Source organism: Danio aesculapii, chromosome 1 (genome assembly GCF_903798145.1).
Source record: "Danio aesculapii chromosome 1, fDanAes4.1, whole genome shotgun sequence".
Lineage (NCBI taxonomy): Eukaryota > Metazoa > Chordata > Actinopteri > Cypriniformes > Danionidae > Danio > Danio aesculapii.
The window spans coordinates 10179208-10204978 of NC_079435.1; the positions used below are offsets into that span (position 1 = coordinate 10179208).

Consider the following 25771-nt stretch of genomic DNA (forward strand, 5'->3'; position numbering starts at 1 on the left):
TATATTGTAATTAACAAATTAATACAGATTTCCAAATATTTACATTTTTAAAAGTAGAACAGGATACGTTGTTGGTCAGTGCATTGTTGTTAAAAGTATTCTTATGTTTGTGAGACATAAAGTCTCTTTTGCTAACAATTGCAGTTCTATGAATTTCGATGACCTATAAACTCTACTTTGTAAAAGTGTTGTCATAATACTGGAATTTCCAACTTTGATACGATACCTTGAAAAATATCAATATTCGATACCATTTTTGATACCATGGAGGAACAAATTCTACATTATTTAGAGTATACAAATGCAATAAATAAAACTAAACCATACAATGTTTTGCATTCACAGGACAGACACCCTAGTTTTTCGCGACTCCACGATCACTGAATCTAACTAAATGTTTTGCAAAAAAATTTAAATGCAAAATAAAAAAAAAAAAAAATCACAATTTTTTTTGTAATCTCAAAAACATCAAATTCCAAACTATACAATTATATTAGATTTATTTCTGTTTGCAATTAATGGTTTTACATGACTTTTAGACATCGCATATGGAGCGTGATGTATTTGCGTGTCTTTCGAAAAATGACATCTCACCTGCGCCCTCACAATTATTAAATTACATAGAAGTGCGGGGAAATTGTTTTGCAGCCTATGCAGTAAGCAGATGAAGCATGAGTGATTTACATGTAATGTCAATGCAAAGATGCAATTAGACATCAGTTTTGCACGTTTGACATGCTTCAAACCGCAAAAGAAAGTGTGAGCAAACATCTAACAAGCGAAGCAGTGGTTGGCTGCTGGACATGACCGAATTAAAGGACATTACTTTCGCTTTACATGTATGGCTTAGAGCCTATTATGATGTGCGTCAAATCGATAAATGATTTCGCTTAATTTCCCTGCCGTTGACGAGAGAAAACGCTTCCCTGTCATTGAAGAGTTTAATGGCAATCAGTGTAGGTGCATTACGGTAGGGGAAGCCCTAACACATTTCCTGAGTGAGGTACATGATGTTAGATGCTCAGGGGAGTGAAATCTGAGAAAGATAAAGATTGTGGATAAAAATAAGAGTTATATAACTTTCCTCTGGCTAAATTTCTAGTGTTTTAGATCTAGTCTTGTAAAACTTTATTTTAAATAAGATATTGCAAAGTTGTCCTCAAATTTCTGGGAATTACCACCACAAAATCAGTCATTTACAAAAAAAAAAATTTTTTAAATAATAATAATAAAAAAAATTCACGACAAAAAAAAAATTCGTAAAAAGCTAGGGGGTCAGTATCAATATTTATCAAAAGCAAGATTGTATGGTTTAAAAAAAAATGTCAGTATGGATGTTAAGCAGTATATCGATATTTTTGACAACACTACTGTGTAAATGCCTTTACAGACATTGTACTTTGTTTATATTAATAATTCATATAATGGAACTTCAAGGTCAACTATACAAATGCCTACAAGTAAATTTTATATTTAAAAAAGCTAATTGTTCAATGATATTTACCAACTATTGAAACTTTTCAATGCAAAAGTATTGCATTGTCACTGCGCTTGGTTGAAAGAAACCTAAAACTGTCCACTCCCTCTTAACCAAACATACAGGCAGGAACTGGTGGAGGAACTCCAGGAAGCTCGTGAAGAAAAGAAAAGAATCCGCAAAAACCTTCGTGAATTCGAGGATCAGTTCTTCAAACAGAACGGCAGGTAAGCAAACTTCCTCAATGCAATTTTCAGAGTTGTACAAGACTACTTTTAGATGCATTGTCAAGATGCATGAGTCTACAGAGAGAGAAAGAAAAATATCTTCCTGAATGTTCTACTTGCTGTTCCCATAGAAACGTGCAAAAGGAAGATCGCTCGCCCTTGGCTGGGGAATACAATGAATACAAGCATATTAAAGCCAAGCTAAGGCTGTTGGAAGTGCTTATCAGTAAAAGAGACTCCTCCAAGTTCATCTAGTGCTCAGCTGGGATTTGCTCTACTAGCCAAACAAGGACCATCCGATGCTATCCAAAGCAATACAGTGTGTACAAAAGACATGTTCCGCTTTGTTATTGCCCCATTACAAGAACATTCGGCTTCGGAAGACGCCAAGACATGCCTGGTTCACCAATAACAGATGTACAAGTGCTGCAAACAGGACTGTGGATTTCAGAATGCAATCAGATTTCTTGTGTGAATCGTCCCTGTTCATTTTGAAGCCCAGAAGAAAGCTTTTATGTTGTATGATACGACGGCTCGTATTGATTTTAGATCATTTTTTTCTATATTAACAATGCTGTAATATAGAAACAAGTTTGTTTTGCGCAATCAGGCATAAGCTTTGAAGAACACCCAAGTTATTGCATCTTAAATAATTGTTTATGTATATACTTAGAGATGAAGAGAGTTTATCATTATAGGAATTTTGTCTTCTTCGCTTCTGATTAATTGAAGGTAACTAATTTGTGGAAGGAAGCCTCTCTGTATATTACTCATTATTTACTGGTGCCATAATTCATGCAAATGGATTTATTTTGAATATATGAATACTTGCATCAATTGTATTTATCAAATTCTTTACCCTCATCTAAGCTGTAATTTTTAAGACCATTGACTAAGCTAGAAGTCAGTAACTTTATATAAGACAAAAAAAAAAAAAGAGTGCAAATGAACAACCAAAAGAAAACTGGGGAAAAATGTGTTGAAACGCACAAACAAAGGTACTATAAACCAGCTTTTGTTGTTTTGTTTCTTTTGTAGTATACTTATTGCACTAAATAGTCTCCAGCATCTAACTGGTCATCACATGAACTCGCTGTTTTGACAGTGATGTGGGTGGATTAGATTCCCACAAAACATCTCTATTGTTAGCATGCAATAGAAAGCAAACCTATGGGGCCTCATTGTGTGTTTGTGTGAACGCAGATGCAAACCCAGTGAGCATGTCACCCCCTTCTCTTATTCTCCAGATTGGAAAATGGTAGCGTGACCTTTGTTTTTACTGAACGTGACAAGACAGATGGATAAAGATGAATACTGTGTGTACATTTTAGTACATGATTGTATTTGTATTTTGTACATATGATATAAAAACCAAACTATTTTTTCTGAACACACTGGTGTCAGGTATTCATTTCAATGACTCTTGAGTTCAAGAAAATGCCATAACTTGCGATATAATATTTCATCTGAGGTGAATTCATTTTATTGTTCTGGAAAACAAAATAGATAAAACAATATACTCCATTTGAAAGCTATAAAAGTAAAATATACTTTACTAAAATAACAATGCATCAGTACCCACTAAGAAGCCCTTGTTTGCATACATTGACAGAAAGTAATAAGCTGGATAGAAACACTTCTTTATATGACCTTCCATCATGTACAAACAAATACATCTCATGCAGCTTGATGCAAAACGCCACAGCAAACACATCACCGTGGTCCCAAATATTCCCGTATCACCCACCTTGGACTCGAAGAGACACTCTTAGCCATTTTAATTGCAAAACCAGCAATGAGAGTAGAAAACAAAATCTAGTTTACAGCATATGACTGTCCTCTGAAATAGAGGGATTAAATTGAAAAAAGCGGCAATATTTTGACCGGAAAAACAACACAGCTGTTAGTATATTCACATTTGCTGGAGTAAAATCCCAGAACTAGTACACACACTTCAACCAGTAGTTATTGCTGGATCACGTTCCTTAATCAAATCCCATTTTTCTAACAGAAATCTTGCCCCAAATAACGTTACCAATAAAATATTTCAGAAAAGCAGCTTCGGCGTTCACCATGGGCATGACATGCGCATGTCAATCATAAAAGACATTTTATGATAATAACTTGATACTGTACATACAGTGAAAAGAAAACCGTTGGAATTAAGTAGGGAGGCGCGAAAATGCATAACCTTAACGTCGGTCGGAGCACTGACTGAATGAGTAAAGCTCAAAAATTAGTATAAAAAATTATGTATCGTGATCGAAAGTGTCTGTTTGACGTCATATGCTGATGGGGTTGTTATTTCTACCGTTTTCATAAAAATAACGTCCAATTTTAAGTGTTGTGAATGGCTTTCTGATTCAAGAAATAGTTCACCCCAAAATGAAAACTGGTTGATTTACTTACCCTCAGGCCAGCCAAAACGCCTAGATTATTTTTTTCCTCAGTAGGATACCAGCCACGATATTAGGTGCACTCGTTGCCCTTGGTTTAATTCATAAATTAAAGTCCACAGGTGCCGTCACTTTAAGAGTCAAACACGCTTATACAAGCCACCACAAACGAATACACGCTGCTCCATATGATATAATGACGTCTTTTGTAAACGAAACGTAGAGTTTTCCCAAGAAGTACAACATTACATACTACTTTACTACGTGTAATCTATCGCCTCAGGTAAACGCGGGCTCTCACGTGACGCAAGCGCAATAGCGCTAGTTCAGATTGCTATCGCACATATAATATTACACATCTTAAACACACAGGCCAATCGTTTCATATAATACCACCTTAATGCAACATGGATTTAATTGTAGACAATTAACTTTTATTTCATACTTTAAAAGTGACAGCACCCATGTTTATTTCCACTGAAGAAAGTCAGCTTAGATTACCTGAGAGTAAATATTCATATTAAACTACTGTAAATCATAGGCTCAAACTGAATTCCTGGAGGGCTGCAGCTCTACACGGTTTTGCTCCAACCCTAATCAAACAAGCTGATCCAACTAATCAAGGTGTTCAAGACTACTAGACTATTAAGCAGGTTTGAGTTGGAGGTGGTTGGAGTTAAACTGCAGAGCTGCGGGCCTCCAGAAATTGAGTTTGAGACCATTGCTGTAAACTATCCATTTAACATTTAATAACAAGCTTTTGTAAGGGTGTTTAACTAGAAAATTCATTCCAAATTCGTGTAAACCAACATGATAAAATAAATTAAGACTATAGAGCAACCTATTGGTTTTTAAATCTGATTCAAAAACAATTACACTTGCAAAATATATAACGAAAGTCAAATATCTTAATTTATTTGCCAACTACTCATTCCTAATATTATAATTTATTTTTGTCATTTAAAAAATATAATTTTTTATAACCAAAAAGAAGAGGGAAATAAAAAGGGAAAAAATTGTGCACGTCTCAAGATGCGACCAAACAAGCAAGTCAGAGTCAGTCTGTAAAAAATAGGAAAATAATAGATTTTACTCGTATGAGAATCGAGATGTGCTCGTTTGTGGTAAAACAAATGCGAGAGCAGCGTTCCTTTCCATTTCTCCACGGGTTTAAAGTGCAGTTTCAGCATATAGAAAGCCCCCTCCGTAGTTCTTGTTTAGACCAGACTGAAGCCCTCGTACTGCTCCACGGCCTGTGTGAGGCGCTGCCGCAGGGTCTCTTTGGTCTGGTAGCAGGGCATGTCCAGCATATTATAACAGGTGTGAGCCACTGGAAGGTAGTGCTCTTCTGCAGCCGTGGACTGGATGACAATGCGTAAACTGGCCATGCCGTGGATGGGGATGCGGTCACTGCCTGTCAAGAACACTGCGGGACGACAAAAACAATTCCTTAGTTTGGATTCAAAAAGCACTCTCACATTTATGACATTTTAGCAACTTGATGCACAATTTCTGAACAACCAAAATAGTTGTACTAATCTCTTTTTGTTACATTCTTTGTAAAGTGTCCTTGAGCACTGGAAAGGCGCTATATAAATAAAATTTATTATTAATAGAGAAAAATCAATTCTGCAATTTACAAAATGCATTGCTATTCTCTCTTGGATCAATTCTGAGCTTAGTATTTAACAGGAAATTGTACTGTAGACTAGTTTTGAAAAGCAGACGTTACTCAAGGCTAGTTTTGAATAGTAGATGGCTCTCTAGGCTAGTTTTGAACAGCAGATGGCGCTGTAGGCTAGTTTTTTTTAATGCCAGATGGATCTCTAGGCTAGTTTTAAACAGCAGATTGTGCTCTAGGCTAGTTTTGAACTGCAGGTGTCACTCTAGTCTAGTGCTGACCAGAATACAGCTCTCTAGGATAGTTGTAAACAACAGATGGTGCTCTGGGCTAGTTTTGAACAACAGATGGTGCTCTGGGCTAGTTTTGGACAGCAGATGACAGTCTAGGCTAGTTTTTACAGCTGATGGCTTTCTAGGCTAGTTTTTAAATGGCAGACATCAATCTAGGCTAGTTTTTAACAGCAGATGGCGCTCCAGGCTGGTTTTTAACAGCAGATGGCGCTCCAGGCTGGTTTTTAACAGCATATGGTGCTCTAGGCTGGCTTTGAAGTGCAGACATCTCTCAAGGCTAGTTTTAAACAGCAGATGGCTCACTATAGGCTAGTTTTTAATAGCAGCTGGTGCTCTATGCTAGTTTTTAACAGCAGACAGTGCTCTAGGCTAGTTTTAAACTGCAGATAGCACTCTAGGATAGTTTTGAAAAGCAGACATCGTTCAAGGCTAGTTTTGAACTACAGATGGTACTCTAAGCTAGTTATTAACAGCAGACGGCGCTCTAGGCTAGTTTTAAACTACAGATAGCGCTCTAGGCTAGTTGTTAACAGCAAATGGAGCTCCAGGCTAGTTTTTAACAGCAGACGGAGCTCTAGGCTAGTTTTTAACAACAGATGGCACTCTAGGCTAGTTATTAACAGCAGATAGAGCTCTAGGCTAGTTTTTAACTGCAGACAGTGCTCTAGTTTAGCTTTTAACAGCATACGGCACTCTAGGCTAGTTATTAACAGCAGATGGCACTCTAGGCTAGTTTTTAAACAGCAGATAGAGCTCTAGGCTAGTTTTTAACTGTATCAAGACTTGTAATTCATGTAAACCTTCCCTAACATTACTAATGAATACTTCAGGTCAAAGTGGTGTTAGTAAGGAATTGAACGTAAGCAGAGTACAGTTGTTTGTAAAGCATACAGCACCATCTGCTGTTAAAAACAGCTCATTTTGAAAAACAAATTGCATAATTGATGTTGTCTGTACATCTGGTATTATTTCAATCCATCCACATTTTAAATGTAATCTGTTTTATGCTTGTTTGCAGACTTTAAGCCCTTTTTGAATAGAATACAGTTCTGGTGTACGTTTCAGTTTTGTTTAAAACCATAAATACACAAATAGGTTTGTGTTGTGCTTTTTCATTTCACTTTTGGTTTGAATATGCCTTTACGCTAGCTTTCTATTTTTACATAACACATTCAGTACCACTGTCGTCACTCACTTACATAAGAACTGCTTTTTTTTCTCCAAGGAAAACTCATGAAACACCTCCCAAAACATCCTAACTGTTGGGTGGGACGCAGAAAACTCGCCCTTGTATGAGGCATTCTAGGAACACACGAAGAGATGCAAAGTCACACGGCTTGCACATGAACATTGAATTAGTGTGTGTTTTAAAAATTAAAGCTGGATGTGCCCCCACCTTCTCCATCTCCTCCCAGTTGTAGTTGTTGTTGCCCACCACCATGGCCATGAGTTCAGAAGGCTGGAAGAGAGACAGAATCTCTCCACCGCAGACCTTCAGGAAACCACTGGAGAAGGCTGAATACTGCTCCTGTACTGCGTCGCTGAACACATACTGCAGATACGCCTGAACAAACTCCTTCCTGAGAGAGGAAATCACACAAAAATGCAATTTCTTTATGGAGACGATGACCAATTCTTTTAGACAAACTATGGATAACTTCTGTAAGAATTGGTCAAAATATTTATTGCATACAGGTAAATGGATAGTGTTTAAGTAACTACGGAATGTTTTTTTTATATACTATGTTCCCTATGTACAGTTGAAGTCAGAATTATTAGCCTCCCTTTGATTTTCTGTTTTTCTTTTTTAAAATTTCCCAAAGGATGTTTAACAGAGAAAGGAAATTTTCACAGCATGTCTGATAATATTTTTTCTTATGGAGAAAGTCTTATTTGTTCTATTTCGGCTAGAATAAAAGCAGTTTTTAATTTTTTTTAAACCATTTTAAGGTCAAAATTATTAGCTGCTTTTAGCTATATATTTTTTCGATATTCTACAGAACAAACCATTGTTATACAATAACTTCCCTAATGACCCTAACCTGCCTATTTAACCTAATTAACCTAGTTAAGCCTTTAAATGTCACTTTAAGCTGTACAGAAGTGTCTTGAAAAATATCTAGTCAAATATTATTTACTGTCATCATGGCAAAGATAAAATAAATCAGTTATTAGAAATAAGTTATTAAAACTATTATGTTTAAAAATGTGTTGAAAAAATCTTTTCTCCGTTAAATAAAAATTGGGGGAAAAAAATAAACAGGGGGGCTAATAATTCTGACTTCAACTGTATATGAGGTATTTACTTAGCATTTTTGACCCTTTTTATTTTTTGCTGCTGGTCCTATTCATTATTCTTTCCCATGTTTACAGTTCTGTGCAAAGCTTTCAGGCCAACATTTAATCTGTTGTTTTACTGATGGTATAATGGATACATGTGACCCTTTACCACAAAACCAGTCATAAGACTACATATTTCATTTTTTTTTTTTATAATTTTTTTACATTTTTACAATTTATACATGGTGAATAAATAGTCTTTCAGCTGATGTATAGAGTTTGAATTAATTTGGTTTAATTGTTAAAGACATATGAAAGAAAATGCTGTCCTTATTAGAGAAAGAAAACCGCTGATAAAACACAGACAGTGAGGGAATGGCCTCCACAGGGTCCAGACCTGAATATTTTAGAGGCTGTATGAGATCACCTGGCCAGAAAAAGAAAGATATGACACTCTAAACCTGAAGAAGAACTGAAAAAGTCTGATATTACTTAATATATTATTTAACAAAATGTCGGGACAATTAGAACAAAACAATTCAAGCTGTGCTTTGTGCCATGGGAAGCCACATTAAACATCGACTTTTACCCTGAATCTTGGTGTGATTCTGAAGTCAGATTTGAATTTCAATAGTCATGTCAAAGCAGTAAGTAGATCAGCATACTATCATCTCAAAAACATTGCAAGAATTAGATGCTTTGTTTCCAGTGAGAAACTTGTTCATGTTTTTATCAGCAGCAGGGTGGATTACTGTAATGGACTCCTCACTGGCCTTCCAAAAAATACAGTCAGACAGTTGCAGCTCATCCAGAACGCTGCGGCCAGAATTCTGACCAGAACCAGGAAATCAGAGCACATCACACCTGTCCTCAGGTCCTTACCCTGGCTTCCAGTTACATTCAGAATAGATTTTAAAGTATTACTACTTGTTTATACATCACTTAGTGGCCTAGGACCTCAATGCATTACAGATATGCTCACTGAATACAAACCTAACAAATTACTCAGATCATTAGGATCAAGTAAATTAGAAATTCCAAGAGTTCAGTCAAAGCAGGGTGAATCCGCCTTCAGCTTCTACGCCACCTACTGCTGGAATCAGCTTCCAGAAATGATCAGATTTGCTTCAACATTAGGTACATTCAAATTAAGACTGAAAACACATCTGTTTAGCTGTGCCTTTCCTGAATAAGTACTGTACTAGATCTGACAGATCGCACTATTGTGTCTTTCTTTTCTTTTTCATTCATTTATAACCTTTTTAATCTGTTTTTATCTGTTTTAATAACTTTTAATAATTTTAATCGTTTTTATTTTCTTGTTTCTTTTATTCTTGTTTATTTAAAGCACTTCAAATTACCATCGCGTATGAAATGTGCCATATAAATAAAATTGCCTGGCCTTGAAGTGGAAAATGAGATCGTTTTTTCTGTACATATTTCCTGTATTTTCTGTTTGTTTTTAACAAACAGACTGATTAATTCTTTATTGGGATAGTGCTTAGGACTTTTGGGCAGTACAATCCCTATAAAGAATGTAACCATATAACTATCATAAAATAAATTAATTGTGTAAGAATGATGTAAATGTTGTATGTGGTGTCTCTGGTGACCAGTTTGTTCTGCTCTTTTTTTATTTGATTTTATTTGAAAAACACAATTTCTTCATCTAAATAATGTAAATTAAATATTCTACAGATGTGTACTAATCTAAAACTTTATTAACAAAACTTGTTGTGACATTCACAATAAAACCCACATTAGAAATTGGATGAATATAAAGCTATCTATTTAAAGATGTTGTTTATATGTACAGAATGATATATTTAAAATATTTTAGCAGCACACACACACAAAAGAATTGTGTAAATATTTGATATCTGACAGATGGTTTTGTTTTTTTATAGTGGCCAACTTTTTTATATGATTTGTCTGGTTTTTATTAAAAAATATATACCTATGAACAAATTAGTTTTTACTTATGGAACCGACTGATGATCTCTAGTAGGCAAGAATTCCTGTGGGGACGAAAGTAACACTGTTATTTATGTCTCATAATAGTCTTACAATATTTTTCCACTTCAAAATTACTTTTCAGTGTTTTGACTTATATGTTTTATAAAATTATAGCATATTGCCATTAATTATAAAAAATATTCAAAAATTATAGAAAAAATTTACTTTTTGCATTGTTGGGTTGCTTTTGACACATTGAAGGAAATTGAAATTTAAAATGAAAATGCAGTTTCATTTTCTTTTGGCAAAAATAAAGGACAAAATATGTTTGCAGTGAACATTAACAAGGTCATAGTCAGACATATTTAAAATAAACAAGATTAAGCCAGCAAATCTAGCAAACATTGTTGTGTTACTTTTGACCCAGCTATGTATTACTTTCGTCCCTGCTGATGGGGTCAAAAGTAACAATGTGCAACTTTTGTTTAAAGTGAAGTTATATTGGAGTTGTTCCACATTGATAAAAATAACACCTGATTTTGATAAACCACTGTTGTGAGTTAATAACCACAGCAAAAATATATTTCTGCTAAAAACATGATCTTTTACACTTAGGTTTTCATGAAAAATGGTACTTTCATCCCAGCTCTCCTCTACTGTAATGCTAAAAGCCTCACTCATTACATTAATGCAAAAATAATTATAAATTCAGATGTTGTTTTACATAATGGTAGTATTTGCTGTGCTGCCTTCATGTTAATGTTTAGCAAAAAAAAAAAGCATGGTATTACAGTCACTTTAATAAAGATGATGACTGTTATATAACAATAATCCTTATTAGATAAAATAAATTAAAATTAGTTAAAAATATATTTATATCAAAATAATTGGATGCACTGTGGAATTGTCTGTTCACTTTATTTATGCAACAAAAAAAAAGTAAGAATTTTGTTCAGCCAAAAAAACGTGATGCGTATTCCTAATCTGGTCATGTTAGTTGTCAAGAAGAGTTCATCTGTTAATCTGGTAATCTACAATACTGAAAACAACGCTGGATGTCTGCTTATCAACAGTTCATGTGAGGATCAATAAAGCATATCTGCTGAATGTAATCCTGTGCACATATTCACATGCACTCGTGCACCAGACCGAGTGAATTAAGATAATCTGAGCTGGGCTGAAGGCCTGTAATCTCTTCAGGAGCTCATATGGCAGAATCAGGTTTGGTGAAGCATTTGTGTGTGTGTGTGTGTGTGTGTGTGTGTGTGTTTGTGGGAAAAAGCCACGATCTGAGCGCAAGATGACTGGATTTCTATCTAATCAGACAGCAGGACACACACACATGCTCCAAAACAAACACACTAGCCGCTTTATTAGGTTAAGACAATATCTAATCAGCCAATCATATGCATTTTGGGCATGTAGATATGATCAGGAGTATGTGCTGGAGCATCAGAATTGTACTTCTGATGTAAAAAAACTACACTTATTTTCTCCTTTTAAACTCCCCTAGTGTTTAATCCATTCAGTCGATGTCCAGGTCTGGCCGGAGTACTTTTATCTTAGCTTAGCATAGATCATTGAGTCAGATTAGACCATTAGTATCTCAAAAATGACAATTTTTTTGTGAGTCTAAGTACACGATGAAACTACAAAAGAGTCAAGCAAGGAACAATTATTGAAATGCTTTGGTCATTTTTGAGCGAGATGCTAATGATCTACTCCAATTCAATGATCTATGCTAAGCTAAGCTAAAGTGCTTCAGCCAGACCCGGAGATCAGTTAAATGGATTAAAAAATGCTAATGTTTAACTAGAGGAGTTGTAAAATTAGATCTGTAGCCAGATACTATTGAAACTGTGTCTTACAGTATGATCAGATTAGACCATTAGCATCTCGCTCAAAAATGATCAAATCATTTCAATCAAAAAAAAGCAACTTCTCATTTTTTGTCAGTCTTAGTACATGATGAAACTACAAAAGAGTCAAGCAAGGAACAATTATTAAAATGCTTTGGTCATTTTTGAGCGAGATGCTAATGGGTTTAATCTGATTCAATGATCTCTGCTAAGCTAAACTAACCTAAAAGTGCTCCTGCCAGACCAGGAGATCGGTTGAATGGATTCAAAAATGCTAAAACTCAACTGTTTAACTCTAATTTTACAACTCCTCTAGAGTCTGTAGCCAGATACTATTGAAACTGTGTCTTACAGTACATCACACATCATACATTGAGTTGTGGAAAACATGATTCAGTCAGTGATTTGAGATTATAATGTAAAAATAAGAAATAGTTTTGTAACAAAAACTCACCAATTTGCTTTATAAGACTTGCGTTCACCCCCTGGTGGCATATAAGTCAGTTTTATGACGCATTTAGGCACTTTTGTTTTATTTCTTCAAAATAAAAGTCACCATCCAAAACCATCATCTGGCATAGAAGATCCAGAATAACAGTTAAAACTTCTCTGACTGACAGAAGAAAGTCATATACACCAAGAATGGCTTGAGGGTGAATAAATTATGTGGTAATTTACATTTTTGTCTGAACTATTAATTTAAGCCTACACTTCTATCCATCTCTTTCAGCTACTGTGGCCACTAAAAACCTCATTATGATGAAGAGAAGAAATATATTAGTCTTCTGGAATTTTCATTTGTCCAAAAGCATCTTCTCTCTCTTTTCTCTTCTTCTTATCACTGTGAACACTTATGTCGACTCTTTTGTCATGAAAATTACAACTAAATTAACGCTCAGTAACATTATTTTATTTTCAGAGATGAATTGTGGTAAAAATAGCACAATGCATTGCTCAGTAAATACAACGACTGTGGATTTTTTTTGGAAAATTATTCACCCTTCTGTGATTTTTTTTCCTCAATATCTCTCAAATAGAGCACGGAATTTTTCACAGTTTTTCCTATAATATTTTGTCTTCTGGAGAAAGTCTTCTTTTTAAATCCATCCATCCAGATACTGCACTTTTTAGAGCAAAATAGAATTTTTGAATCATTCCAGTCCGCTTTTAGAAAACATCACAGCACAGAAATGGCTCTTTTAAGAGTAACAAATGATATTTTATTATCTGTTGACTCAGTCTGTTGGTCAGTCTGTAATATTGCTGCTATTGGATCCGAGCGCAGTTTTTGATACATTCATTCATTCATTCATTCAATTTCTTTTCGGCTTAGTACCTTTAATAATCTGGGCTTATCTTAACTTATCTAGCACATGTTTTTTACGCAGCGGATGGCCTTCCACCTGCAACCCATCACTGGGAAACATCCATACACACTCATTAGCACACACACACTACAGTCAATTTAGCTTACCCAATTCACCTGTACGGCATGTCTTCGGACTTGTGGGGGAAACTGGAGCACCCGGAGGAAACCCACGCAAACACGGCAAGAACATGAAAACTCCACACAGAAATACCAACTGACCCAGCCGGGGCTCGAACCAACGACCTTAAAGCTGTGAGGCGATTGTGCTACCCACTGCACCTCTGTGCTGGCCTAAAAGGTGCTGTACTTGAGTGGTTCAAATCTTGTCAAACAGATCTTTTCCAGTATGTATTGATGGATGTCTATCATCAAAAGCACTTAAGGGGTTCCCCAGGGATCTATTCTTGCCCATTTTCTGTTCTGTTTGTATACAGCTGAAGTCAGAATTTTTAGCCCCCCTTTGATTTTTTTCTTCTTTTTTTAAATATTTCCCAAATGATGTTTAACAGAGCAAGGAAATTTTCACAGTATGTCTGATAATATTTTTTCTTCTGGAGAAAGTCTTATTTGTTTTATTTCAGCTAGAATAAAAGCAGTTTTTAATTTTTAAAAAAACATTTTAAGGTCAAAATTATTAGCCCCTAATAATTCTATATATATAATAGTCTAAAATATCACTTTTATGCTGAGGACACGCAAATCTACATGCCTCTCAAGCAAAATGAGAGTGCCGGGCTATACTGTCTCTTGTTTGTCAGAGGTTAGGCTTGGATGTCAAATAATTTTTTTTAACTAAATGAGAAGAAGACTGAGGCAAGTGTTTTTGGACCTCTAGCTGAATCAAATCTTGGACAATTTATCTGACTGCATTAAATCATGTGTAAGAAATCTAGGTTTTATCCTGGATTCTGCCCTTCTATTTGACAAACAGGTAAATGCAGTAACTAAATCTTGTTTATTCCAGCTGAGACTATTAGCCAAAGTGAAAGATATTTTAACTCAGGCGGAGTTCGAGAGATTAATCCATCCCTTTATATAATCATGCTTGGACTACTGGAACTTCATTATGTATGTAATTATTAGTGCAATTAAACCTTTAAATGTCACGTTAAGCTGAATACTAGGATCTTGAAAAATATCTAGTAAAATATTATGTACTGTCATGACAAAGATAAAATAAATCAGTTATTAGAAATGAGTTATTAAACTTAATATGGTTAAAAAATATCTTTCTGTTATACAGAAATTGGTGAAAAAATATACAGGAGGGCTAATAATTCAGGAGGACTAATAATTCTGACTTCAACTGTATCTCACTTATCTTCTATTGAGCCATATAAGCCTAAATACCACCTTAACATTTCTTACCATCTCCATTCTGCACCTAAAGTCAAATCACAAATGAGTGTGCAATGCATTTTAGGTTCAGATTTGTGTGGATTCTGTCCCATCTGTTCCTGTGGCTTCTGAAACGTGTGATTGTGACAACACACACACATACACACTGGCTGTAATATGGAGCACAAGAGGGAACAGCATGACCTCTTTCAGACGTGCATTTAAAGAGACACACACACACCCAGTCCTCTATAATGCTAACACTCGCACCTGTTGGTTCTGTCCACAGCGATGGTCTTTCCTCCCTGCACCAGCTCCTTCACCTCCGTGATCCCATAATACTCTCTTGTGATCTGCGGACACAGTTGTTATATTCTCTTATTGAACAATTTGGTTGGTCAAAAAAAAAAATTTAATAAATATGAGCGCACACATCTACACTACCTGACAAAAGTCTTGACGCCTATTCAAGTAATAAGAACAACAAATAATAACTTGAGTTCTAGTTGATTATTTGGTATCAAAAGTGGCTTATATGAAAGGCAAATGCCTCTAGATTACACTTATTTAACCAAAATAAAATATGATCATGCCTTGATTTTTAATTATTTCATTAGGACAGTAAGGTCTGACTTTGCTTAGACAAAAGTCTTGTCATTTAACAGAAATAATGTACAAAATGGAATATAAAGTCATGCTGCAGTGGAAACCCAATTAATATTGTGGATGACTCCCATGAGCTTGGAGGACTGCATCCATACATCTCTGCAATGACTCAAATAACCTTGACCTTCTTTGCTTTCAGAAACTTTGATGTGGAGGCTGAAGTATGAGAAGGAGCGCTATCTTGATGAAGAATTTGCCCTCTCCTGTGGTTTGTAATGTAATGGGCAGCACAAATGTCTTGATACCTCAGACTGTTGATGTTGCCATCCACTCTGCAGATCTCACACGCCCCCATACTGAATGTAACCCCAAACCATGAATTTTCTTTCACCAAACTTGACTGATTTCTGTGAGAATCTTGTGTGTTCCAATAGGTCTTCTGCAGTATTTGTGATGATTGGGACGTAGTTCAACAGATGATTCATCTGACAAATCTACCTTCTGATCATTTTACCAAATGAGTTGCTCATACAACTGGGATTGACAACAAGACTTTTGTCAGGTAGAATAGACAGATAGCAGTGGAAGTGCTCATCAATCAGGAAGGAATCACAATCATCATTGTCTGATGTATTAAATGTATTAAAAATGTGGATTAAGATTTTAAAAACGTCTGTTCAATATGTTGCTTTTTTGCAACATTTATAATGAAACAAGATAGTGAATATCATACTGTAATACTACTGAAGTGCTAATTCGAACAGTTTCATAAAAAAAAATATATTTTTTTTTGAGTTTTAGGATGAAAAACACTTTAATATGATCCTGTTTTTATTATTTTTAATATTAATAATATTATAATTTTTTAAAATACTGAATTGGCTTTTATTTTGTTATGCGTTTTGGATGTAGACTTGTCCGACACACTCCTCCTGTCTTAATGCACCAGACATTACATTAGAAACACTTTTATGCTTTACATGTTTGTTTATATGACTGCTATTTTAATTTATAGCACTTAATTTTTACATTTATATTCAATATCTCTTGTTAAAACACATTATCAACAGCACCAACGCTAATTGTTTTCTTTATTCTCGATTTCCACCAAGGAATACACATGCCGAGGCCTCTAGAGATTGTGCATCGCCATTGATGTGATTAAAGTCCTGTGAAGAGACAGTGCCAACCATAGAGAACTTCTAGAGGTCTCCATAACCCTGGACCAGGCCGTATCCTGAGCAGATGCTGTGGCGGTCATGGAGGAGTGGAGAGCATGAGACTGATTCCTGAAAGATCCCAGTGACAGACGAGTCTTCGCATTGATGCTGTGGGCCAGCCTGAACACCCGCCGGTGACCTACTCACACCCGCAGCTTCTCCATGAAGGACATCCAGCCTCCAGCCTTCCATGCCTAGACTGCAGCTCTGCACAAGACTTTTGGCCAGAACAGAAATGGTCTTGCCCAACTGAGCCTGGTCTCTCTCGAGTGTTCTTTCCTTCACTTTCGTCAATTGGTTGTTTGTTCCTCGCCACTGGCTTGCATGGTTTGGGACTTGTGGAGCTGCGGATTGATGGGTTTTCTCTTCAGTGTTTGGACTTTCAGCAGTGAAAATTAAACCACACTGAACTGAACTAAACTGATCTTCAACTCTGAAAACTGGTTACAATTTACTACTTTCTTCTACTTCTATGTTAAGCTGCTTTGCCACAATCTACAATCTATTCTTGTTCTCATTCTTTAGACTTTGCCACAATCTATTCTTGTAAAAGCGCTATAGAAATAGATGAATTGAATTGAATATATAATATTTTGTACTTAATATTTTGACAATTCTTATTTATGAGATATTTAATTATCTAATCAATTATAAAAATGTTAGGATAGACAGTTTTTATGGAATTTTATAATTAGTATTTTGTAATATTTACAATTCGGATCAACATTTTTCATTTGTTTTATTTTTTACTACAATATTTAATGTATAATGATTATTTTTACACAAGCACATATAAACCATTGCATAAGTCAAAGGTACTAAAGTCGAATATAAATTTTTCATTTAATATAAAATAATACTACAATTTTAAAAAAGGAATTTCATGATAACACTGTCAAAAAACAATATAACATTGTTTTATTTTGTATTACTCTTCCTCATAAACCACACACAAAAAAACATCTGCTGAATGTTGTTCTATCATAAGACTGTAAGTGTTTTCAGGATATATGGCAAACTTCATCTTGCCAGCATGTGTGTTTGTGTGTGTGATATCAAAAACAGGTTCAATTTGTTTAATTAAAACACTGACCTGTCAATGGCTCCATACTTTAAACTACAGCTATCAGTGATGTTCCTCTAATCAGATAAATCCTCTTGTGACCTGATGTGGCCTAAATTGAGGAGTAATTTTTTGGTGTCCATCCACTTACTGCAAAGTTGAGACAGAAGGTTTCCTCCACGTCACCCTCAAACTCCAGCAGCTGCTGCAAACTCCTGGCAAAATACAGACAAAAACATCACATGACAAAATTTAGGGGACATCCAACCTACAGTTTTGGAAAATGTTCTCTGTTTTTAATCTGTAAAGTCATCGACAGGCATTTAATTGTGCTGCTCGGCAGTAATCGCAGTTAAGAGCTCAGCAGCTGCAGGATAGAAACACAAACCCCTGGCTTATGCAGGAGGGCCAGGGGCCGCACATCATCTCCTACTTTTGACAAATGACACTTTTCTGCCCATGACGCTATTAAATGTATATAAAAGATGGCATTTATAGAAACGGAAAGTCAGAAATGAGGTCAACAGAGGTCTTGAAACAAGAACCAGGACATAGTTAATGCAACATTAAAGGAATAGTTCATCCTAAGATGAAAATTTACTCACTACTTAAATCATGGTTAAGTGGTTTCAAACCTTTCTGAGTTTCTTTGTTGTGTTAAAGACAAAAGAGGATAGTTTGAAGAAACATTCAAATAAACAATAATACTTGCAATTTTTAGGATGCAGAACAGTTAAGAACAGTTTTAGGATGAAAAATACGTTTACAGTGTATCCGTTAAGTATTCATAGCGCTTTACTCTTTCCACATTTCTTTATATTACAGCCTTACTCCAAAGTGGATTAAATTAATTTATTTCCTCAAAATTGAACACACAATATCCCATAATGACAATATGAAAAAAGAGTTTTTGAAATTGTTGCAAATTTATTAAAAATAAAAAACCTGAAAAATCACATGTACAGAAGTATTCACAGCCTTTGCCGTGAAGCTCTAAATTGAGCTCAGGTACATTCTGTTTCCACTGAGCATTCTTGAGATGTTTCAGCAGCTTAATTGGAGTTCATCTGTGGTGAATTCAGTTGATTGGGCATGAAAAGGCATACACCTGTCTATATAAGGTCCCAGGGTTGACAGTGCAAGTTAAAGCACAAACCAAGCATAAAGACAAAGGAGTTGTCTGTAGACCTCCGAGACCGGATTGTCTCGAGGCACAAGGCTGGGGAAGGTTACAGAAAAATTTCTGCTGCTCTGAAAGTTCCAATGAGCACAGTGGCCTCCAACATCTGTAAGTGGAAGATGTTTGGAACCACAAGGACTCTTCCTAGAGCTGGCCAGCCATCTAAGCTGAGTGATCGGGGAGAAGGGCCTAAATATTTAAAAAATATTTAGTGACATTAAAAATTTTTATTAGATTTTGATACGGAATGTATCGTAAATGTTACAAATATTGCAAGATATATTTTAATATCAAGTGGCAAGAAAAATGTAATACTGATATTTAACAGCAATAATTAATAATAATAATGCAAAAAAAAAAAAAAACCTCAAGAAAAACTCACCAGAAAAACAAAACTCTAGCCAGCAAAGTTCATAAATAAAATTGCCAAGCTAAATTTCTAAATTCTCAAAAAATGTGGCATGAATTAAACAACATGTTGGATTTCTGATAAATTAAAATAATAAAATATATATTTTTAATTATTTAAAAAATAATCAAATCAAATAAATAGGTTTATATAAAGATAATAAATTAATAATAAAAATATAAGATTATAAGATGATAATTAATTACAGACATTACATTTTTTTTTTTACAAAAATGTGGAATGCATCAAACAACAGCATGGCGACACAGTGCCTTAGTGGTTAGCACTGTCGCCTCACAGCAAGCAGATTGCTGGTTCGAGTCCCGGCTGGGTCAATTGCCATTTCTGTGTGGAGTTTGCATGTTCTCTCAGTGTTGGTGTGGGTTTCCTCCGGGTGCTCCGGTTTCATATAGTTAACCTCTTTTAGCACAGTGCTTGCATGTTAGCACTTTAATAAAAACATTCATAATGTTGTGAACATTTTTCAAGTACGTGTTGTCAATAGGCTAAATATCATCCCACTGCTAGCATGAATGAACAAGTTGCTAGCATAAGCGAACATATTGATTGCATGTTGCTAACATATTATTATAAACATATTAATATTATTACAGTATTATTTCCCAACATATTATGTGTTTTACAGACATATTTCAGTATCATGCTGCTAGTATGACTTAAGCATGTTGCTGCAACAATGTGGTTTACATTCTTAACAAATTAGCATTGCTAAGAGTTCAGTTAGCATGTTAATAGCATATATTGACTTTGTTTAGCATGAATTAATGAATAAATTAAATTACTAAAAGAACTTAAGACACTACCTTTACCATTTTGCCGTACAAAATTAAATTTGCCGTAAAAACTAAATCAAACAACAGTTAAACCAAATGAAACACAAATAAACTTAAGTTCAAATGAATAAAAAATGTTTAACAATCCTTGTGAATCCTCGCATTTCTCCCGCGAATGAGCTAAAATCCATCCACAGATAAATCCAACAATATAGTGTCAGTGACAAACACATTTATCCGAGAGGAAACCAATTAATCCCTGATCCTTTTAAACGCCTTAGTTAGCACACAATCAAATCATCAGCCTTGGGCGCCAGTGGCATTTTTTGCTGATGCTTGTCTTAAGAAAGTTATAATTGCTGTCTCAAAGTCTGCTTTTATAAACCGATATGACTCAAGAATAGCCGCTAATCAAAAAAACACGATTACAGACTTGAACCGGCCATCAACTCCAGCCTTTCTGCTCTCCTTCTGTGACCAATTAGTGGTGTGATAGTGACTCACAAACCAGAGCGCTTCAAAAAGCTTTTTTTTAGGGTGGCTTTTAATTAAAGTTACATAAAAACAACCTGTTTATGCAATGCAGTGGCAAAGGCCATGGAGTGCAGGGCAACAAAATAAAGCAAAACAGTTTCTCTTCTGTGGTTTGTTTGGTGCGTTTAGGACTTCGATTTCTCAGTAAAGCCCCACGGGTCACAGGAACTCCATTGATTTGGTCTAAAGAGGGCTGTGATACAGTGGTGTGTGGGAGGCTGAGCTGATTTCATTAGCCAGTGATGGCTTTTGGTGGAGGAAAAACAACAACATGGTGTCCCAAGAGATGAGAGTTTAGACAGAGACTAAGAAAAACTAGCATGAATGTTAAAAATAGTTAAAATAATTAAGTTTAGGAAGCATATTTGCTTTTATTATGCATTTAGCATGTTGTTAACATGACAACATGTTGCTAGTATTGTTCTATTGTGACATTGCTAGTATGATTCTTCTAGCAAATAATGCTAGAACATGCTTATCTTAACATGTTTTAGCACACGTTACCATGTTTTGAAACTTTATTTTGTTTTACGCTGCTAGCATGTAGTCAACCTCTTTTAGCACAGTGCTTGCATGTTAGCATTTTAATAAAAACATTCATAATGTTCTAGCATGTTGTTAACCAGGGGCGTTGCTAGACATAAAGCACATAGAGAACAACATCTTTATGCTGGGAATACCTCTTAATAAATACACTTGCATATAAATTAAAGTGATCTCAAAGCATTTACTGGGGCACTGGTGATTTTTAGCAACGCCCCTGTTGTTAACTTTGACAAGTATGTTTTGTCAATAGGCTAACATGTATTATCCCACTGCTATCATTTAAATTTGCAAGTTGCTAGCATGAACGAGCATATTGATTGCGTGTTGCTAACCTACATTCAGTATTATTTCCTAACATATTTAGTGTTTTACAAATATATTTCTGTGTTTTGACCCACAGGTCAATTTTTGTTGCTTGTTGACTTAGCATGTTGCTACAACACTTTGTAATGTGGTTTACATTGTTCACAAATTAGCACTGCATTTCAAGCATTTCAATTAGCATGTCGATGGCATATATTAGCTACATGTTCGACATTTTTTTAGCATGATTTAATGTTTAGCGTGTTTTTAACACGACTTATAAAGTGTAACATGTTTTAGAATGTTTCTATCATATATTAATGTAGCATGAATTAGCAGTTTGCAAACATGTATTAGCATTTTGTTAACATGTTTCTAGCATAAAGTTTTGCTAACATGTTTCTAGCTTGGTTAACATAACATTAACATGATTATATATCAAAACTTTTAAATACGTTGCTAGCATGTTTTCACTGTAGCACATTTTTAGCATGTTTTACATTGATTTAACTTGCTTGTATGTGCAAAGATATTCACTAAGCTGTGCTAGTGATTGCTTATCAGCTACATTAAAGCCTGAAGCTATTGAACTGGATGTATTTAGGCTAAACGTTCAGCAAGATTTACTGTCTGAAAGTTTTCACCCCCTCAATGGAAGTTTATGGGGATTTTTCAAAGATTTGATTGGCTGTTTTGAGAAACCTGTAAATCTGAGTTAAAAAAATATACAGAATAGAAATTTAGATCACTCTGAAGGTTTGAGCCAAATTTGGTAGTTGTAGCTTTAAAGCTCTAGGAGGAGATGCGTTTAGAAATGTGGGCTCAGAAGAAGAAGCTTAAACAGGAAATCAGTGTTTCTTAAACTAACATTATTAAATCACAAGCTTAACAACTTAATCCCTATTGCGAAGCTCTAGGACAATCCCTAAATACAAACTTATGAAAAGCATTGTGTTATACCTTCCCTCTGTAGGCGAAAGTTCTTTCAGGTCATCCAAAGTGGGCGAAATTTCCAGGAGCTTCTTGTAGAGGACCAGGGGAAAGTGCAGGTCCACCACAGTGGAGTTATAGATGGCCAAACCACAGATGATGCCAATCAGGTGGAACCAATTGTGCTCCACAAAACACTGCAATGCAAATAAACATACCGGTACACATAAAACCAGATCTGAAATACTATTAACTAGCAGCTAATCTAACAGCTAGCTTTCTATTACAACCCTTTTATCATCGAAGAGCATTTGTGTGCAAAAAATAACCTTTGTAGAATATAAACTTTGCAGAATCATGTGCAGTTCTCATCTCTGCCTTGTTTTGTACACAGCCGAGAGTACTGGACGTCATCATGCTCTAGAGAAATCCTGCAGGATCATCATGTTTGCATGAAAACAGCAGAGCTTGGCGAGACATTTTTAAATCATGATAAGATTATCTGTTGACATTCTCAATCACGCGGCACTACTGCCTGAAAAACACATGTGATTGACAACACGTCCTTCAGGCTCATCCTGAACTATTATGGTTTTTAGAGAGTACCGAAGATTGTCATCTCTTTTATTATATTAATCTGAAACGTGCTGCAATGACATTGTTGGTGCACATTTCAAAGCCTTGCTTGAATGAAAGAGCACTGAAAGCTATAAGTTTAAATTTAATATAAAGTAAAATGAAAGAAAAAAATAGCATGTTTAGCCATATTGACAAATTTGCCAACACATTTGAACATTTTCCTAGCATGTTTTAACATGGTTAATATATGTTAACATGATTTAACATTTTCCTACCATGTTTATTAAGTTGAGCACGTTTTTACACTAAGCTAGCATGTTTTAATATGGTAAACACATGCTAAGATAATTTAACATTTTTCCTAGCATGTTTATTAAACTTCTACCATGTTTTAACACTAGGCTAGCATGCTTTAACATGGTTAACACATGCTAACATGATTTACCATTTTCTACCATGTTTATTAAGTTGCTAGCATGCTTTAACACTAAGCAAGCATGTTTTAAGATGGTTAATACATGCTGACATGATGTAACATATTCCTAGCATGTTTATTAAGTTGCTACCATGTTTAAATACTAAGAAAAGCATGTTTTAAGATGATTAATACATGCTGATATGATTTAACATTTTCCTAGCATGTTTATTAAGTTGCTAGCATGTTTTAACATTGTTAACACTTGTTAACATGGTTTAACATTTTTCTAACATGTTTATTAAGTTGCTAGCATGTTTTAACACGAAGTAAGCATTTTTAAGATGGTTAATACATGCTGACATGATGTAACATATTCCTAGCATGTTTATTAAGTTGCTACCATGTTTAAATACTAAGAAAAGCATGTTTTAAGATGGTTAATACATGCTAACATGATTTAACATTTTCCTAGCATGTTTATTAAGTTTCTAGCATGTTTTAACACTAAGCTATCATGTTTCAACATTAACACATGCTAACATGGTTTCACATTTTCCCAGCATGTTTATTAAGTTGCTAGCATGTTTTAACACTAAGAAAAGCATGTTTTAAGATGGTTAATATAGGCTAACACAATTTGACATTTTCCTAGCATGTTTATTAAATTGCAAGCATGTTTTAACACTAAGCTAGCATCTTTTTAACATGGTAAATGCATGCTTGGTTGAATAGTTTAACATTTTCCTAGCATGTTTAAGTTGATAGCAAGTTTAACACTAAACTAGTAAGTTTGTAATAGAGTAAACACATGCAAGCATGTTTTAATATTTTCATAACATGTTTATTAAGTTGCTAGCATATTTTTATATGCTCATAACATTTTTAACATGGTAAACAGATTGCTAACATGATCTTACAAACTTGAAACCTTAGAAAAAATGAGCCTTTTTTTAACATGTTTGTAACCATTTTGCAAGAATGAATTTACATGTTTTAGAGTGGTTTTAGGATAGTCATTAATGAGCATGTTGCTAGCTTGTTTCTTGTGTTGCTAATGAATTTCTATTTTGCTTGCATGTTTTACCCATCTACTGTCATAGTTGCGTTTCTTTTCTTTCACATGTAGAGCAGATTTTTTGTTAGCATTACAGCTGTTGTTCATAGTGTGAACGAATATTACAACTGAACTCACTTTGTCAGAGAACCACAGCAGATTGGACTCTGAATACTGCGTGAACATGCCGTAAATGGGGTTCATGAGCTCTTTCAGCAGGAGCAGGAAGAACTCCTTGGTGACTCCTCCAGCATCCACAGCTTCCTCTCCATCAAAGATGACCTGAACATAAACATTAGTCAAGCATGTCATTTTGGCATTGTGCTTTGGGATGATGAAGACACACCTTGAGTGGCTTCTTCAAGTCTACATCATTGTAGACTGTGAGCTCCCGGAGAGCGTCGCTGACTAAGTGGTTTCTCCGTACGTGGAGCACCAGGAAAGGGTTCCTCGCCAGCAAAGGCTCCATGGTCAACAGCATGAAGACGTTGTGCAAGTTAGCACCGCTTACTGCCATCTGAACAGCAAGAAAAACTAGTCAAAAATGCTAAGAATGGTAGGGTTTTAAGAAATGACAAGATCAGATTAATTTGTATCTGTTCTAAAACCAACAGAAAACCATTACTTTGATAGCCAATTAAAAAATTAACTAATTTAATATGTCCACCTTAACTTCATATATTAATAGGATATGTCAGAAAAAGTTTTTTGTAATAATTATTAAGGTAAAATTTCTAAAAAGAAAAGTGCATATAAATGTATGAAAAACAAGAGGAATAAAATACAGTTGCAATATATTTATTAAGATATGGTTGTGCCTGTTAAGGATTTCACACAGTATTTAAATAATTATATTTTAAGTAAATTTTGTTTTCAAACACGTAATAAAACCAGTTTTCAGCATATATTATAAGATTTTTTTGAACAGTTGGAGTATTGATGCTGAAATTAAAATTTTGGAGGAATAAGTAAGATTTTTTATATGTATATGGATTAAAAACAAACCAATTATTTACATAAGACATACATTGTAAAAATATTTCTCAATATTATTGACTAGACTTTTTTTTATCAATAAATGCAGTCTTAGTGAGAATAACAGCCTTCTTTCAGTTCAGAAAACATATCAGGAGCATATAAACACACTGAGTTGTTGTGTTTTACCTGCATTTGCAGCTCAGCATCTGTTTGCAGCACGGTTGTCTTGGCTTGCGCGTTCAATATGAACGGATAGGCACATAACGTGACAGAACCCTGGGAAAAAAGATTCATAGGAACAAGATGCTAAAAAACAAACAAACAAACAAACTACACTAACA

The 25771-nt window shown here is 34.9% G+C and overlaps 2 protein-coding genes across 8 annotated transcripts in view; one reads left to right on the top strand and one right to left on the bottom strand.

Moving 5' to 3' along the window:
• The window catches only part of fam13a (family with sequence similarity 13 member A), a 102150-nt gene extending 99056 nt beyond the window's left edge, over nt 1-3094 (top strand). For all 7 annotated transcript variants that reach the window (XM_056456545.1, XM_056456548.1, XM_056456544.1 and 4 more), the window contains 2 exons: nt 1603-1704; nt 1836-3094. In XM_056456545.1, coding sequence (XP_056312520.1) covers nt 1603-1704; nt 1836-1959 — 226 coding nt within the window. In that variant the 3' untranslated portion in view covers nt 1960-3094. The remainder of the gene's footprint in view (nt 1-1602; nt 1705-1835) is intronic.
• A 65-nt stretch (nt 3095-3159) lies between these two features.
• herc3 (HECT and RLD domain containing E3 ubiquitin protein ligase 3) overlaps nt 3160-25771 on the bottom strand; it is a 66460-nt gene continuing 43848 nt past the window's right edge. Inside the window, exons 17-25 of the mRNA XM_056456553.1 lie at nt 25617-25706; nt 24799-24969; nt 24591-24734; nt 22432-22598; nt 17857-17920; nt 15087-15169; nt 7411-7594; nt 7214-7316; nt 3160-5526 (exon numbers count right to left, since the gene is read on the bottom strand). Coding sequence (XP_056312528.1) covers nt 5318-5526; nt 7214-7316; nt 7411-7594; nt 15087-15169; nt 17857-17920; nt 22432-22598; nt 24591-24734; nt 24799-24969; nt 25617-25706 — 1215 coding nt within the window. The 3' untranslated portion in view covers nt 3160-5317. The remainder of the gene's footprint in view (nt 5527-7213; nt 7317-7410; nt 7595-15086; nt 15170-17856; nt 17921-22431; nt 22599-24590; nt 24735-24798; nt 24970-25616; nt 25707-25771) is intronic.